This window comes from Pelophylax lessonae (assembly GCF_965119305.1).
Source record: "Pelophylax lessonae genome assembly, chromosome: 7".
Taxonomy (NCBI): Eukaryota; Metazoa; Chordata; class Amphibia; order Anura; family Ranidae; genus Pelophylax; species Pelophylax lessonae.
This window is the reverse complement of record NC_138774.1, coordinates 282799455-282817272: the sequence shown is the minus strand read 5'-3', so window position 1 is coordinate 282817272 and position 17818 is coordinate 282799455. Positions and strand designations below refer to the sequence as shown.

The 17818-nt window shown below is 45.0% G+C and overlaps 1 protein-coding gene across 1 annotated transcript; it reads left to right on the top strand.

The window, feature by feature from the left end:
* The first annotated feature begins 1262 nt into the window (after positions 1-1262).
* RPS4X (ribosomal protein S4 X-linked) lies at positions 1263-16416 on the top strand. The gene is made up of 6 exons (XM_082262956.1): positions 1263-1346; positions 5958-6138; positions 7886-7983; positions 11674-11845; positions 13475-13632; positions 16292-16416. Exons 1-6 carry the CDS (start codon positions 1320-1322, stop codon positions 16391-16393), a joined length of 738 nt encoding a protein of 245 aa, XP_082119082.1. The 5' UTR covers positions 1263-1319; the 3' UTR covers positions 16394-16416.
* The last annotated feature ends 1402 nt before the right edge of the window (positions 16417-17818 follow it).

Genomic DNA, 17818 nt, shown 5'->3' with positions numbered 1-17818 from the left:
GCCAAACAGGAAATGGGAAGAAATCCCTGCAAATTGCAGAACCAGGTCACCAGAACTAGTGTCCCCATTGTAAGATTTCCCCTCCTTTTACTTTTAACGGTAAACAGGACAAATAGAGAAGGCAAATCTCCCTAACGGGGGGGCACAGAGGGCAATAAAAACTGACGGGGGTTCTAATCCTTCTCCACTCCAAAACTGAAAAAAAAGTTTTGATTTTAGTTACTATACTTTGTTTCCTTTTTTATCAAAAACTTAAAAAAAAAAAATTTTGGCTTTGTAAAATGTAGCATAGCTGAGACACGGGATCCTCCCTCTGCCGGTGTGACAGCGGAGCCGTCTGCCTTGTTTACAGACAGCCGGTGTCCTGCCGAAATCTCCAACCACGTGATTTCCGGTGAGTGTACACCCGGAGTAATTGGAGATTTCGAGCACTTGGTGTTTTCACACAACACCGGCAGCCTATACACCCTAATACATGGTATGATTAGTGCAGATTCTTACTCCTCCCAGTAGATGTCACCGCCTTGGAGGCGGCCATGTTTTTGGTTACTAATGGGTGGTGTAAGAATCTGCACTTATTATCACATGTTTCACACAACACCGGCAGCCTATACACCTGAGTACATGGTATGATTAGTGCAGATTCTTGCTCCGCCCAGTAGTTGTCACCGCCTTGGAGGCAGCCATGTTTTTGGTTACTAACAGGCGGTGTAAGAATCTGCACTTATTATCACATGTACTCGGGTTTATAGGCTGCTGGTGTGTGAAACATGTGATAATTAGTGCAGATTCTTACACCACCCGTTAGTAACCAAAAACATGGCCGCCTCCAAGGCGGTGACAACTACTGGGCGGTGTAAGAATCTGCACTAATCATACAATGTACTCAGGTGCAAAGGCTGCCGGTGTTGTGTGAAAACACCAAGTGCTCGAATCTCCAATTATTCCAGTGTACACTGACCGGAAATAACGTGGTTGGAGAATTCGGCAGTCCTGTGCCCGCCCCTCCCGCCGTCCGTCTCCCGCTGTCTAATCTATGTTGCTTAACCCCTTATAAAAACTAAACCTTTTTCTGACATTTTTTGCTTACAAGTTAAAATCAGTATTTTTTTTTTGCTAGAAATTTACTTGGAACCCCCCAAACATATATTTTTTTGCAGAGACCCTGGAGAATAAAATGGCGGTCGTTGCAATATTCTGTTTATATGAAGTACAATTCATCTGTGAGTGTTTTTCTGACAGCTGTGTTTTCTCTCTCTCTCTCCAAGGCTCGTGGACCCAAGAAGCACTTGAAGCGCGTTGCTGCTCCCAAGCACTGGATGCTGGATAAGCTGACCGGTGTCTTTGTGAGTATCCAGTACATTGATGGGGGCTGTTTGTGTTGATCATGAATCCAAGTCATCTTGTGCCTAAAGCTGGACACACACTATACAACTTTTGTGGTTAGATTTCCTTTAGATTTACCTTCAACTATGTAGTGCAAGGGCCGGCCTGATTGCGTACACATTGAAAGCTTTTAAAACCGGTTCACATTAGCGTGACTTGTCAGCCTGACAAGTCGCGCTCCCTCACGGTCCATTGACCACTACAGGCCCTGTTCTAACAGGAGCGACACAAGTCACTATGACTTAGAAAAAGGGTCCTGTACTACTTCGGGGCGACCTCGGAGCGACTTGCATAGACTTCCATTATGTGAAGTCCCTGCAAGTCGTTCCAAAGTCGGGGTGCATGGGAATGCACAAGTCGCCCCCGAAGTAGTGAGGAGTCGTGTCGCCTCAGTGTGAATCGGCTTAGGTCTGACCTCATATTATATGGTTTTGGTAAATCTAAAGGAAAAACATCTAAAGAAAAGTGTATAGTGTGTATCCGGCTTTAGCCCTTTCCTGCTGGCCTTGGCATTCCTTTAAACGTTCCAGGGAAGATTGGCTAATCATGTGACCACTAGAGCTGCACGATTAATTGTTAAAAAAAAAAAAAAACGATCTCCGTACCCCCCCCCCCCCCCATCTTAAAACGTCATGTCCTCGATTCTTAGAGCCATTCACTCACATCTGTCAAAAAAAATGGACCCCCAGCAAATGTTTATCAACATTAAGGCCCCTTTCACACGGGTGGTGTGTCCAACAGAGTCTGTTCTGCTCAGCGGGGGATCGATCCACCGAGCAGGCGGGTGACGGCTCTGTCTTCGCTCTGTGTGCAGAGACGGAGCTGTCAGATCCCCACTGTCCTCTATGGGGAGATCGGATGAGAACGGACTGCCTGTCTGCTCTTATCCGATCCTCCAGACGGATGGAAAGTAGGGTTTACATCTGTCTGGAATACATGGACAGGATCGGATAGCAGCGGGCGTCAGTGGAAATGTCTCTGCTGACATCCACTGCCCCATAGGGATGCATAGAGCATCCGATCCACCTGAAAAACCGACAGGCAGATCTGATCGCCAGTGTGAAAGGGGCCTAAGGCTGGCCATACATTATACAATTTTCCTTCAACTATGTAGTACAAAGTCCTGCCTAATTGGATACAATTGAAAGTGTTGTTTATATTTGACCTCGTATTGTGTGGTTTTTGGTAAATCTAACAGAAAATTGTACAAGAGATTTGAACATGTATGGCCAGCCTAAGACCCCGTTAACACTGGGGCGACCTGTCAGGCAACCTGGTCGCCGTAGGTCACCTTCCATAGGGAAGCTGCGGACCCGTTCTAATAGGAGCGACACAAGTCGCTCCGACTTAGAAAAAGGGTCCGGAGCTTCTTTGGGGCGACCTGCATTGACTTCAATGATATGAAGTCCGTGCCGGCCGCTCCGAGGTCACGGTGCGAGCAGCGCACCGCCACTTCACAGGTCGCCCCGGGAAGTAGCGTCGCCCCAGTGTGAACGTGTCTTAGGCTGCGAGAACTATAAACACAATGCTTTACAACGTATCATTTCCTCCTTTAGATCAAAGGAATGGACTTTCGTCTGTAACCCTCCAGTCACACCTGAGCCTATTGTTTTCAGGCTTTTTTCAGGCATTTTTTGCAGGTGTTTGGAGGAAAGCGTTGACCTCTAACAAAAACGCCTGTAATTGGCCAAAAAAAGCTTATCTACTTTTTTGAGCTTCAGGCGTTTTGCTTCAGGTGACAAAACGTGAACAGGGGCCAGTGAAATGAATGGGATTTTGCTTGTGGGGTATTTTGAGACTTCAGAGATGAGCGTTTTACCAGCTGAAATATGCTCAGGGGTGAACAGGGGCCTAGGTGAGGGCAGTTTAACCTCTTAAAGACTGAGCCTTTTTATACTACAAGTTAAAATCAGTATTTTTTGCTGGAAAATTACTTAAAACCCCCAAAAATTGTGTGTATGTATATTATGTATGTATGTGTGTGTATATAGTGTATTTTTAGTGTGTGTGTGTGTGTGTGTGTGTGTGTGTGTGTGTGTATATATATATATGTGTATATATATATATATGTGTGTATTAGACATATGCCGGTTTTCGGTAATTCGATATATCGCGGTATTGCATAGCCACGGTATTGTTATTGTGGCATTTTTAAAATACCGAGTTTCTCTGCTCCTCAGTCTGACTTGTGAATCGATACATTTCAGTGAGCTGGATGACTCATTCACTCACACAGCTCTCCCAGTAACTATAAACAAAAATGATTACATTGTATCTTTTCCTTCCCTCTGCCAGGGAGAAAGGAAGTTTAACCTCTTAAAGACTGGATCTTTCTCTGACACTTGTTGCTTGCAAGTTAAAATCAGTTTTTTTTTTTGCTAGAAAAGTACTTAGAACCCCAAACATTTTATATATATATTTTTAGCAGAGACCCTACAGAAAAAAAATGGCGATTGTTGTAATATTTTATGTCAGCAGTCTTTCAAACGCAATTAATAGACTTTAATGAATAAAAAAAAAAAAAAAGTTAAGTTATCCCAATTTTTTTTTTTTGTTACACAGAGAATCGTGAGAGAATCGTGATCTTTATTCCAAGCTAAAAAATCGTGATTCTCATTTTGGCCAGAATCGTGCAGCTCTAATATATATATATATATATATATATATATATATATACACACACACACACACACACACACACACACACACACACACACACACACACACACACACACACACACACACACACACACACACACACACACACACACATCAGCCCACATTACATTATTATATAGCCATCAAGCAGTGTCTGGCCTACCTGGTGATGACTGGTCCTGGCGCTCTGATCCGATGGCCTGGTCTTTAAAGGGGCAAATCCTTGCGATCCAGAAGTGGTTAAACCTGCAGGAGGACCGGTGTTTTTATCTATTAATGACTTTACTATTGCTTTAGGCCTGGTTCACATGTATGCGGGTTGGCGGTTCACATGTATGCGGGTTGGCGGTTCACATGTATGCAGGTTGGCGGCCCACATTTGCACAGGCATAGCAGCCCATTGATTTGAACGGGCTGCTATGCCCTCATTTTCCGCAGAAAAAAGGTGCATGCAGCATTTTTTAAAATTCAGTGGCCTTGAAATCCATCCTGCTTTTGCACCATGCGACTAACCTGCAGTTCCTGCTCTGGCAAGCTTTCTGCATTTTTTGTATACGTGGGCACGGCATTTAAAAACAGTTTGCGTGTGCAGCAAAGGCAGGTAAGTCGCATGGTGCAAAAGAAGGATGGATTTCATGGCCACTGCATTTTTTTAAATTCTGCATGCACCTTTTTTCAGCTGAAAACGCAGGCATAGCAGCTCAAGCCCATTCACATCAATGGGCTGCTATGCCTGTGCAAATGTGGGCCCCCAACCCGCATACATGTGAACCGCCAACCCGCATACATGTGAACCGCCAACCCGCATACATGTGAACCGCCAACCCGCATACATGTGAACCAGGCCTAAAGCGATAGTAAAGTAATTTATAAACAACACCTCCTTCAGGTTTAACCACTTCTTGACCACAAGGATTTGCCCTCTTAATGACCAGGCCATCGGATCGGAGCCGAGCGCCAGGACCAGTTATCACCAGTTAGGCCAGACACTGCTTGATGACCTATTTTAGGCCTGGTTCACAGAGTCTGTACTGACTGACTATATAATAATGTGCATAAGTGAACCAAAGCCCCTAAATTCAGCAATGAAATTGAAGTGAGGTGGAAATTTAATAATTTAAATTTAATAATAGAATACCGTGATAATACCGTATACCGTGGCAAAACCGTAATCAATTAATCGCAGCATGAAAATCTGATACCGTCACAAGCCTAGTGTGTATATATATATATATATATATATATATATATATATATATATATATATATATATATATATATATTTTCAATCAGGGTGAGCAGCCCTTATACGTGTGTGTATGAGATCACCAGATCAGGTCACTGTCCTCCAATGACCTCCACACTCACCAGATCAGGTCACTGTACTCCAATGACCTCCACATTCACCAGATCAGGTCACTGTACTCCAATGGCCTCCACACTCACCACATCTCATTCAATAGAGCACCCTTGGTATGTGGTGGAAACTGGAGATTGTCATCATGGATGTGCAGTCCACAGATCTGCAGCAACTGTGTGATGCTATCATGTCACTGTAGAGCAAAATTTTTGAGGAACGTTTCCAACACCTTGTTGAATCTATGCCACGAAGAATGAAGGCATGGGGGGGTCCAACACGGGACTAGCAAGGTTTACCTAATAATAAAGTGATCGGTGAGTGAATGTGTAAAGTGTTAATTGACAGCACTATAAAGTACCTGAAATAATAATCAGAGGCATGTGTAAGGGGACAGAACTTCCCCTTTAATGGTTGGGTTTAGGTCTACTTAATATCAAACCAGTTCACATTTTGCACTGCAGGAAATATAATAAAAGGAAAACCTTTTTGGTACAGCTTTAAAAATAAATTTTATTGCTGAAAATATGACGTAGAATCTTCTCTCCCCCTACAGGCTCCACGTCCGTCCACTGGTCCCCACAAGCTTAGAGAGTGTCTGCCTCTGATCATCTTTCTGAGGAACAGGCTGAAGTACGCTCTGACCGGGGATGAGGTGAAAAAGATCTGCATGCAGCGTTTCATTAAGATCGATGGCAAGGTCCGCACAGACATTACATACCCAGCTGGGTTCATGGGTGAGTAAAACAATTTCAATCCATGCCTGCTCAACAGAAGCTGATCATTAGTACAACTTTTGTCTAATGGGCTTGTCCCTGGTCGGTGCACCGACTGTGGGCGAGGGGCCGGCGGTGCACCGACTGTGGGCGAGGGGCCGGCGGTGCACCGACCACTGTAGCAAGCTTTTTAGATGGCTATCGACTGGAATTGCGCATGCCGAGTGTTTTTTTTTTTTTTTTTTTTTTTTTTTTTACTGGCAACCTTTTCCTGTTAAGGCTCGTACACACGATACTAAAATCGGAAGTAACCTTTCGTCTGACCGATCTGATTTTCGGATAGTTAGTATAGCGCTTTTGACAGCCGATTATGGATTTTTGTAGGACAAAAACTGAATGCGCAGGATGTAAAATTTTTATCGTACGTGAACTCATGAACTTTTATTGTAAGTGAACTTTTTCATTTTTAATTAGTACAGTTCGTCTGAAAAAATCGTAAAAGCAAGACTAGGCATGTTTAGAAATAAAAGAACACATACAAAGCAATCCAACACATGACATCACTTCTGAAGTTGAATTCTGTCGTACGGGAATTTTGGTATGAAAGTAACCTCTTCACTTTCCATATGAGACTAGCATGCAACAAAAAATGGACAAAAGATAGTCCGATAATCGTGTGTACAAGGCTTTACTGGCAAAAGAAAAGTACCCGTTTTTACTGATGGTTGGCAGCACTGCACCCTGGGGAGTTGATCAGGATTTTTTTTTTTTTTTTTTAACATACTATGATTGCTCATAGCAGTGAATTTCACTGCTAAAAGCAAATATTTTTGCTGTATGACAGTGTGTAGACACTATTATGATTAGCTGTGATTGGCCATAACTAATCACATGGTACAAATGGGCTGTGATTGGCCCTGTCTGTACCTTGTGATCACTGTGACCAATCACAGCAACACAATTGTATACAATGAACGAATGGCATGAAAGGAAATCATACATTTTTTTCGGCCACAGGGATCACATGGTACTGGCAGCAGGGCCGGTCACAGGGATCACATGATACTGGCAGCAGGGCCGGTCACAGGGATCACATGGTGGTACTGGCAGCAGGGCCGGTCACAGGGATCACATGGTGGTACTGGCAGCAGGGCCGGTCACAGGGATCACATGGTGGTACTGGCAGCAGGGCCGGTCACAGGGATCACATGGTGGTACTGGCAGCAGGGCCGGTCACAGGGATCACATGGTGGTACTGGCAGCAGGGCCGGTCACAGGGATCACATGGTGGTACTGGCAGCAGGGCCGGTCACAGGGATCACATGGTACTGGCAGCAGGGCCGGTCACAGGGATCACATGGTACTGGCAGCAGGGCCGGTCACAGGGATCACATGGTACTGGCAGCAGGGCCGGTCACAGGGATCACATGGTACTGGCAGCAGGGCCGGTCACAGGGATCACATGGTGGTACTGGCAGCAGGGCCGGTCACAGGGATCACATGGTACTGGCAGCAGGGCCGGTCACAGGGATCAGTCATCACTTCTCCCAGACTAGGGTTTCTGGCTGAGCATCTTTTTGCAATGGTCTGGGCAGGAAGCGGTTAAAGACTATCTTCATCCCATAGATATTACAGTACAGTTCTGACTTCCATTGGTACGTCACTTTGTGTTTTGCTCTTGGAATGCTGTTGAATACGTCAGTTTCTGGCACGCTTCTTGTGAATTTTCTTCGTGTGACTAATACAAGGCAATCTGTTTTTACTTTAGATGTCATCAGCATTGACAAAACCGGAGAATACTTCCGTCTGGTGTACGATACTAAGGGTCGCTTTGCAGTGCACAGGATCACAGCTGAGGAGTCCAAGGTAAAAATCGCAGCGTTTTGTAGCCATGTCCCATATGTATATACCATACCTGTGGGAACCCTCTAGCCCAGTGGTTCTCAACTCCGGTCCTCAGAGCACACTAACAGGCCAGGTTTGCAAGAGAACTGAAATGCTTCTCAGGTGATAGCATTTGCTACTCAGTGATCGCAGTACTCTAGTCTGCATCTCCCCAAGGTAATTAAAATCTGGCCTGTTAGTGCATCCTGAGTGGAGAAACGCTGCTCTAGCAGCTGGTTATCACTGGCATTCGTTGCTAGTCCAGTGATTTCTATTTGCTTCCGCGTCCCTTGCTGAGTGGCTACCCTTTTGCGTTCTGAATGCAGGAGGTCGCCTGCTGGGCTGTGGGATCTATTCAGATAGTGCTTTGCTTTTTCCCGATGAATGAAAAGCACTCTGATTGGATAAGGCAGAGAGCCCAAAGTCATCTCTCTGCCTCATCCAATGGGAACGCTCTGAATTGCCTTGAGAAATTTTTACAGCAATCTATGAATGGTGCCTTTGTGTTTGGTGAGGAGCAGGGTAGCTGCCTAACACAGGCGATCAGAGGTAGTGGTGTCTACTTTAGCGATTTCCAGCTTCTGGATAGATCCAATGGGTATGGTATATACAGTCTAAAAATTAACAGCTGGCGCAAAACGGGGAAAAGTGTCACCAGGGACTTCACGATTTATCACAAACACAACAACCAGAGTAAGGGTCCATTCACACTAGCGCGACTTGTTGGGTGACTTGGTCGCCTGACAAGTCGGGGTTGGTCGCTCGCCATTGAATAGTACATGACCCGTTCCAATAGGAGCGACACAATTCGCTCCGACTTAGAAAAAGGGTCCTGTACTACTTTGGGGTGACCTGGAGGACTTGCATTGACTTCATTTATATGAAGTCTGGGCAAGTCGCGCCGAGGTCGCCCCACCAAGTCTTGTCGCCCCAGTCTGAATGGGGTCTAAGTAGTTGTCAATTAAAAGGACAATGCATAGGTTCATATATAAAAAGGTCTATAAAAAGGTCTATAAAAAAATTCCCAAGGTGCACTCCTGAGGCAGCTCTAGTGATAAGTAGAAGATTGCTTGGAGCCAACTAGAAGGGAAACACAGGCGCCTCTCGTGCAGTAACTCGAAATTTATTAGATAAGACCACTGAAAAGGGGTACTCACAAAGGTGATAAATGCAAAGCTCATAAATAACACTCCGGTAAGGATCAGGATGGCTGGAGTGGTAAAACGGTTACTGGCCGCACTTCCTAGTCCCGGGGACACTCGGATGCCGATCCGTCGTCCCTTCCGGAAGCGTGATTACGTCATGGCGACGCGTTCTTGGAGCATGCACTCCTTCCTCAGGCCGATCACCTTTGTGAGTACCCCTTTTCAGTGGTCTTGTCTAATAAATTTCGAGTTACTGCACTTGGAGTGGCGCCTGTGTTTCCCTTCTATATGGTATATACCAGTGATGGCAAACCTTGGCACCCCAGATGTTTTGGTACTACATTTCCCATGATGCTAAACTACACTGCAGAGTACATGAGCATCATGGGAAATGTAGTTCAAACACATCTGGGGTGCCAAGGTTCACCATCACTGCTATATACAGTGCTGGTGCATCCAGAAAGTATTCACAGCCCTTCACTTCTTCCACATTCCTCAATTAGTGCCCCCCCTGCATCATATAAACCATTAGTGTCACCTTCCCCCCCCCCCCCGCATCATATTAACCCCCATTAGTGTTCTTTCTATGAGTTCCCCCCCCCCTTTTTTTTTTTTTAAATCTTTGCAAATTTATTTATTAAAAATGGAAAAATCACATGTACATAAGTATTCACAGCTTTTACCATGACACTCAAAATTAAGCTCAGGTGCATCCTGTTTCCACTGATCATCCTTGAGATGTTGCTACAACTTTATTGGGAGCTCATCTGTGGTAAATTCAGTTGATTGGACATGATTTGGAAAGGCACACACCTGTCTATAGAAGGTCCCACAGTAAACAGTGCATGTCAGAGCACAAACCAAGCCCTAAAAACCGTGGAATTGTCTGTAGACCTCAGACAGGATTGTATGGAGGCACAGATCTAGGGAAGGGTACAAAAACATTTCTGCGGCATTGAAGGTCCCAATGAGCACAGTGGCCTCCATCATTTGCATCATTAAGTATTGAACAAAGGCTGTGAATACTTGTACATGTGATTTCTTTTTTTTTTTTTTTTCTTTTTTCTTTCTCATGTCGTTTTTTTCTCCTCCCTTTTTTTTTTTTCCTTTATCCTTTTTGCTTTTTCCTTTTTGCTTTTTTTTCCTTTTGCTTTTTTATGAATTTGCAAAGATATCAAACAAACTTCTTTCCCATTGTCAATATGGGGCATTGTAGAATTTTGAGGAAAATTAATCCATTTTGGAAGAAAGGCTGTAACATAAAAAAATGTGGAAAGTGAAGTGCTGTAGATTGATCTAAGCTGGATGTAAATCTCCATATCTGGAATTCATCGTTAGACTAGACCCATATTAGAGAGATGCTGTGGCCTACATGAACTAAAGCTCAGTTGAACCTTTTTTTGTTTTTTAATTTTGGAGTGCAGTTAAGCCAAGCAAAAAGTAAAGCATGTCGGTGTTTTGTTTTTTGTCAGTGCTTTAGCCGTATAGCAAACTGATCTGTGCTGATAGCATGCTGAGGATCCTGAGCAACAGTTGGAATCCCCTTGTTTTGCATCCCGCAATACAGGCGGTCCCCGGGTTACAAACATCCAACTTACAAGCGACTCCTACTTACAGAGGGAGAGAACAGGAAGTGAGGAGAAATCTCCCCCTAGAAAGGGAAATTCACTCCTGTAAGAGTTCTCATGGGGAAAAGGTGTCTCCACTGAAGCTTTATCACCAATCCTTCAACAACCTATAATTTTGAAAATCCAGTTGTCATAGGAACAGAAAATGAGGGGAAATCTTCTGAACAGGTAGAGACAGAAAAACGGTACAGGGGTGTTGCCCAAAACTTAAAAATTATTATTTTGGCTGGAGCTACACTTATAAAATGTATCTGTTCTGACTTTCAAATTCCACTTAAACCTACAGTCCCTATCTTGTTTGTAACCCACCAGGGGGGACCGCCTGTATATCAGAGTCCCCACATGAAGCGTACCGCTTGAGTAGTTGAACTGTCTGAACTTCAAGTGCAAGTTTAGGCAAAACCTAAAGAAAGCTAAACCTGCTCTGCCACATTCTAACCCTAATTTTTCTAACCCTGTAAAGCAAAAATCACTGTACTTGCCTATTCTGCAGCCGATCTGGTCCGGTTTCCATTGGCGGAAGGTCTGTGCAGGAGAGGACGGACAATGGCTGTGGAGTGACGTCACCCATAGTTACTATGGGGCTTCCGTTGTCTGCTACTTCTGCACCCACCTCCACTGAAGCTTCCGCTGACCGCTTATGCTGGGAGCGGTCCGGATCGGTTGCAAAATAGGTAAGTACAGCGGTTTTTCCTTTACAGGGCTAGATTAGGTTTATAATGTGGCATAGAGCAGGTTTAGCATTATTTGGCTTTTGCCTGATCTTATGCTTTCAGGCTAAAATGTTGGTTTTGCTGCTGTGTGGGTTGGTTATGTTGCTGCGAAAAGCTTTAGGCTGTGCCTAAGATGCCAGACAAAAGCAACTGGTTACAAACCATGTTACATTTTTATCTTTTTAGTACAAACTGTGCAAAGTCAGAAAAACGTGGGTGGGAACAAAAGGAATCCCCCATCTGGTGACCCATGACGCCCGCACCATCCGCTACCCAGATCCATTGATCAAGGTCAACGACACAGTTCAGATTGACTTGGAAACTGGCAAGATTACAGACTTTATCAAGTTTGATACTGGTAGGTGCAATGTGTGTGTCCTAGGGCTGTTTACTTTTTGTAGAAACTTTTTTAAATTTATTTAATGCAGTGTTGGCTTTTTCAGCTTTCCTTGTGGTTACGGAAGAAGACAGTGACCTGCAGCAGCCTGGTTGCTGTGTGTGTGGATTTTATTTTTTCTCATTGGGGAACGCAGTTCCTTGCACCTCCAGCACAAAACATATATGATGGCAAAGGGTACTAGTGTGTGCTGGAGGGTCTACTGATGCTGGCTGCTGGGGAACTATTGTTGTGGGGTCTCTAGTGTTGCTGGGGAGGTTTACTATGGCATGCGGAGATCTATTGTTGCTGGAGGAGGGTTAATTGCTGCTGAAAGTGATCTATTGATTTAAGTCCCCTAGTAAAAAGGCTTTATTTAAATCCATTCGGTTTAAAGCGGAGTTTCGGACGTTTTTTGTTTGTAAAGTCAGCAGCTACAAAAATTGTAGCTGCTGACTTTTAATAAACACACACTCACCTGTCCCACAATCCAGCGATGCGGCCAGTGGGAGCTTCAGTTCTCTGCTCCCCGCGGCGCCGTCATTACAAGTGGGCACACTGCTGAGACAGCTTGCGGCTTCACAGCTGGGTGCGCATGCGAGAGTCACGTTCTGCTTCCTTAGTGGCTGGGCAATCTTGTGGGACCTGTTGCGTGTCCCAGAAGATAGCCGGGAGGGGGAGAAGCGAACTTCTGCTCGAGCCGCCTAGGCAGCCTAAGTGGGAGCAGGTACCTGTCAAAACTAGGTATCTTCCCCCCAAAAAAAACAAAATGGCATGCTAAGTGGCATGTCAGGAGCACTTCCACTTTTGGGTGGTACTCTGCTTTAAAAAAACTTGTAGAGCATCTGTCCCACAGCAGATCCTCCTTTGACCCGCTGTTCACTCACTGACAGTCCCCATTCACTTTAATGGGACAGTGGGTGATGCAGCAGTGACACAAGGTGAGGGACGTGGTGGCAGCAGGTGAGTGGTTGCCCGCTAACAGGTGCTGATGGATCTGAAATGACAGGTGCTCCTTTTTTTTTTTTTTTTTCCTTTTATCTCAGCTTGCAGAACTTGGATTCTTTGAGTTTACCAAAAATGTATATATTGCAGAATATTTAGCCTCAGGCTGCATAACTAAGCTGCCATTTCATGCTGAATAAACTAAAGTTATTGTAAACTGTCTTTAGATAGATTTTTACTCCAAAAGCATTTTATTAAAATTGATAAAAACAAAAAATTTAATTGAAAAAAAAAAATAGATTTTTATCAACCCTGTATTACTCTTGAGGGAGGGAGGGTTCTATTGCTGGGCAAGACTTATTGTTACTGGGGATCGATTATTGATATTGGGGGGGGGGGGCACGCGCGAGTCTATTGGCTGCAAGGGATCTTTATTGCTTTTCTTCTCAATGTTAAATGATTAACAAATTATTTGATTCTGTATTGTCTAAAAGGGATGGTACTTGAAGGTGGGTGGGAGGGGGGGTGTTGAACCAAGGGACGGTGCTTGGAGGTGGGTAGAAGGAAGAGACAAGGGGTGATTAGAAAGGAGGGAGTACACCTATTCCCTGAGAGCCCTGTGTGTATATATTTGTGTGTATATAACCTCATCAACCTTATCTCTAGGTAATGTCTGCATGGTGACCGGAGGTGCCAACTTGGGTCGAATTGGTGTCATCACCAACAGGGAGAGACACCCAGGCTCATTCGATGTGGTCCATGTAAAGGATGCCAACGGCAACAGCTTTGCCACCAGGCTTTCAAATATTTTCGTCATCGGCAAGGTAAGTTACCCCTTGGCCTGTTGTACATCTGTCTTTTTTTTTTTTTTTTATCCCTAGTGTTTACTTTTTGGTTTGCAAGACTTTTGATCAGCTTTCCTTTAGTCTTTAGATTTAATTGATCCATCTGGATACTTTTGCAATTGAAAGGAAAGCCATTTCCTGAGCATAGCAGTGTAAGGCCCCTTTCACACTGCTCCGTTCCATCGACGGAGCCGTGCTGCTCAGCGGGGGAACGATCTGCCGATCCACAGCTCCGTCTCCGCTGTGTGTGCAGAGACAGAGCTGTCAGATCCCCGCTGTCCTCTATGGGGGAATCGGATGACAACGGGACCGCCTGTCCATTCACATCCGATCCGCCAGATGGATGGAAAATAGGGTTTCCATCCGTCCGGATTTGACGGACAGGATCGGATGTCAGCGGACATGTCTCTGCTGACATCCGATGCCCCATAGATGCATGGGGCATCAGTTCAGATCCGCCTGAAAAACTGCCAGTGTGATCTGAACGGTCCGCAAGTGTGAAAGAGGCCCAAGTGCATTGTATGGATGTAAATTGCTTTTAAGGCACATGGGGTGGGCGTATTGTAGATCTGCGGGCGGTCGGTATCTCTTGGGTAGTGACAGGTGCACTTTATCATCTCTGGTGGTTACCCTTCTATTAAACCTCCTTTTTAGAGGTCATCGGTTACTTCATTGTATATTGCATGGTTAGGTGTGTACTGCATAGTCAGTAAATGAGGTCATCCCATTGGCTGCAGCATCTGCTTTCTATTCCCCCCTCGGCTGTAGTGTGACCACGCTGTCAGGTTTTGGTGCGTATCTAAATATTTTCCTCCAGTGTGAAGAGATTGTTACTGGCAGCGTTTAGCTGGGTGTGTCGGATTACTCGTGCTGGGTTGGAGTGATTTTTTGTACAATCTGGAAGGTGGGGATTTTTGTACCGTTTAACCACTTCACCTCCAGAAGGTTTACCCCCCTTCATGACCAGGCCATTGTTTGCGATACAGCATTGCTTTACATCAACTGACAATGGTGACGACGTACCCAAATAAAATGTGTCCTCCCCCCCACAAATAGCTTTCTTTTTGGTGTTTTGTTTAAAGATGTTTTGTTTTTTGTGCTATAAACAAGACCAATCATTTAGAAGAGATTTGTTTACTTTTTGCTTTAAAACATCCAATAAAAATTGCAAAAAAAATCTTAATTTCTTCATAAATTTAGGCGAATATGTATTCTGCCACATATTGGTATTTAAAAAAAAAAAAATAAATAAAATAAGCGTATATTTGGTTTATGCAAAAGTTAGTGTTTAAACTATGGGTCATTTTATTTATTTTTTTTTACTAGTAATGGTGGCGTTCAGCGACTTCTTCTAGCGGGGGCTTCGAAATTGCGGCAGATTTTCTGACACTTTTTGGGGACCAGTAATCAGTGCTAAAAATATGCACTGTCACTTTGACACTGGCTGGGAAGAGGTTAATCGGGCGATCAAAGGGTTAACTAGCTAATGTTTTGCTAAGCTGAAAGGTGCTTTTACTAGGGGAAAGCATTGTTCAATGTTCCTGCTTTGCGGAGACACAGGTTCTATGCCTTCCCTCCTGTCAGGCCGCCGTTCTGCCTCTGCTGGATGACCTGCAGGTGCCGACAGAAATCGAGTCCCCGGTACCCACTGCTGGGCTCCCGCTGTGTGTGATGACAGCGGGATCAAGCTGGCGCACATTCGCGCCCCCTACCCAGAAGGGTTGGATTGTGCGTGTATAAATGATCCAGGCAGAGGTGCCGCCCAGTAGGAGTAAAACTGTTATAGGGCGGACCTTAAGTGGTTAAAGTGGTTGTTAAACCCACTTTGATGACTTTTACCTGTAGGTAAGGCTAAAAAAGGCTTGCCTATAGGTGCTGTAAATATCTCCTAAACTTACATTGTTTAGGAGAGATTTACATTGCATGCAGCCGATGTCATTGGCGCATGCACTCTGAAGAAACGGTTGCCATGACTGGTGGCTCCCATGTGCACGCGTGGGAGTGACATCATGCGGCTCCGGCAAGTAATACAGCCGGAGTCCACAGACCCAGAAGGAAGACGGGTGAAGATGGGTCACATTCAGTGGGTGCTACAAAAGTGACCATGTATGATTTTTGCGGCGGCATGTATACACCCCTGTCCGTTGCGGCGGCATGTATACACCCCTGTCCGTTGCGGCGGCATGTATACACCCCTGTCCGTTGCGGCGGCATGTATACACCCCTGTCCGTTGCGGCGGCATGTATACACCCCTGTCCGTTGCGGCGGCATGTATACACCCCTGTCCGTTGCGGCGGCATGTATACACCCCTGTCCGTTGCGGCGGCATGTATACACCCCTGTCCGTTGCGGCGGCATGTATACACCCCTGTCCGCTACAGCTTTCGAGGGGTAGTGGTTGAGGTGCACTTATGAATATTGATAAAATTCCCTTGGTAAAATAGTAGGTGATGATCGGTGACTTGGCTGTGTCAAAGAACCCAAATTGTGCAAATTTTTATGCATGAAGAATTTGAGATTGTAGATGGTGCCCCTTTTTGTACTCGCATGTTTGTATGTTGCTATTTCCTGTTAGTAAAATGTTACTCGTGTCTCGGCAAGGCTGTTATTTCAGTATTTTTTTTTTCAATTTTACAGGGTAACAAGCCATGGATCTCCTTGCCACGTGGAAAGGGTATCCGTCTCACCATCGCTGAGGAGAGAGACAAGAGACTGGCAGCCAAGCAGACCAGCGGTTAAACCAATGTTCTGTACCTTTATTAAATAAAACTCTGTTCTGGAGTTCTGTGTCTGGACTGGTTCTTGCGCTGTATGGAAGTTTTGATGGTCACTCTGGTACCATATCTACAGGTGGGGAAAGGGTGGAATGTTGTCTCAGATCCGATATGCAGAGATTTTTTTTTTCCCTTTCATTCATTGATGGACATGGCTCTCATTCAGAACCACACGAGCTAAACCTCTAAAAAAAAAAAAAAAAAAAAAAAGCTTACCGATTTGCCCTTTCAAGACGATCCTCTGTTGGGGCCACTCTGGGTGACCTCAAGAGTCTCTCAGTGGGGAAGAGTACCTTTCTTCCACAGTCTGGGAAGGGAAAATAACCTAGTCGCTGAAGTTGGCAAGTCTTTCCTGGCTTACAGGAAGTTTTTCCGTCTCTCAGGTCCACAGACAAGGGTTCAAAACCTTTCATGTCCTCTTAAAGGTACCAAGCGGCCCTGGTCTGGCAGGATTCTCTAGAGCCAGTGATGGCGAACCTTGTCACCCCAGATGTTCTGGAACTACATTTCCCATGATGCTCAACTACATTGCAGAGTGCATGAGCATCAAAATGTAGTTCCAAAACATCTGGGATGCCAAGATTTGCCATCACTGCACTGGAGAAACCCACTCTCGGCTTGCCAGACCAGGGCCACTTGGAACCTTGAAGAGGACTTGAAAGATTCTGGGGTGCCAAGATTCACCATCACTGCGTCTAGGCCCACGGACAAGGCTCCTTCAGCATGAATGGGTGCCCTCACTCATGCCTGGGGTGGAGGGGGCGTCTTTGCTGGTTTCCAGGCCCATGGACCTCCTTGGTAATCGACAAGTGGATCAACGAAGCGATACTGTCCAGGTACAAGATAGGTTTTGTTCTTGTCCTCCAAAAAGGTTCTTCCCTACCATATGTGCTTTTGTCCCCGGGCCAATTGAAAGCTCTTTGGGCTGGTGCAAGACCTTTCTTCAGGGTGTGATTGTTTCGGTATCAGAACGGTTTCAGGTTTTTTTATTCAAACCTATTTGGTCCACATGGTTCTGAATAATGTAAAGTCAACGAACTCAGAGAAATGCATTTTACGATGAGACAAAAATCCAACCCCCTACATGCTCAGTCATCAGTGTATTTAGCTTTTTCTAAGGAACCCTGGTAAGGCAAATATAGCCAGGTTGGGGAATGCCCATGTGCAGAAATGCTGTCACTTTGCCCAAACAAGACCAATATATTAAGGGGGGCTTATGGACTTTCTTGGTAGGATTAGATATACACTTGAGACCTGCCCTATAGCAGATTTACTGCTACAGGGTGGCCGTTCTGTGCAGAATCATGTATGTATAAATACGTGATTCTCTTACTGGTGTGGGGGGGGGGGGGGGAGGCACTGCTTCTGCTGTGATTAGTACACAAGCCAA

Coding starts and splice junctions, on each gene's coding strand:
- RPS4X (XM_082262956.1), top strand. CDS start 1,320: ATGCTGGATAAGCTGACCGGTGTCTTT. Junction 1,347..5,957: donor ATAAGCTGACCGGTGTCTTT/GTGAGTATCCAG, acceptor CTCCCCCTACAG/GCTCCACGTCCGTCCACTGG. Junction 11,846..13,474: donor CTTTATCAAGTTTGATACTG/GTAGGTGCAATG, acceptor CCTTATCTCTAG/GTAATGTCTGCATGGTGACC.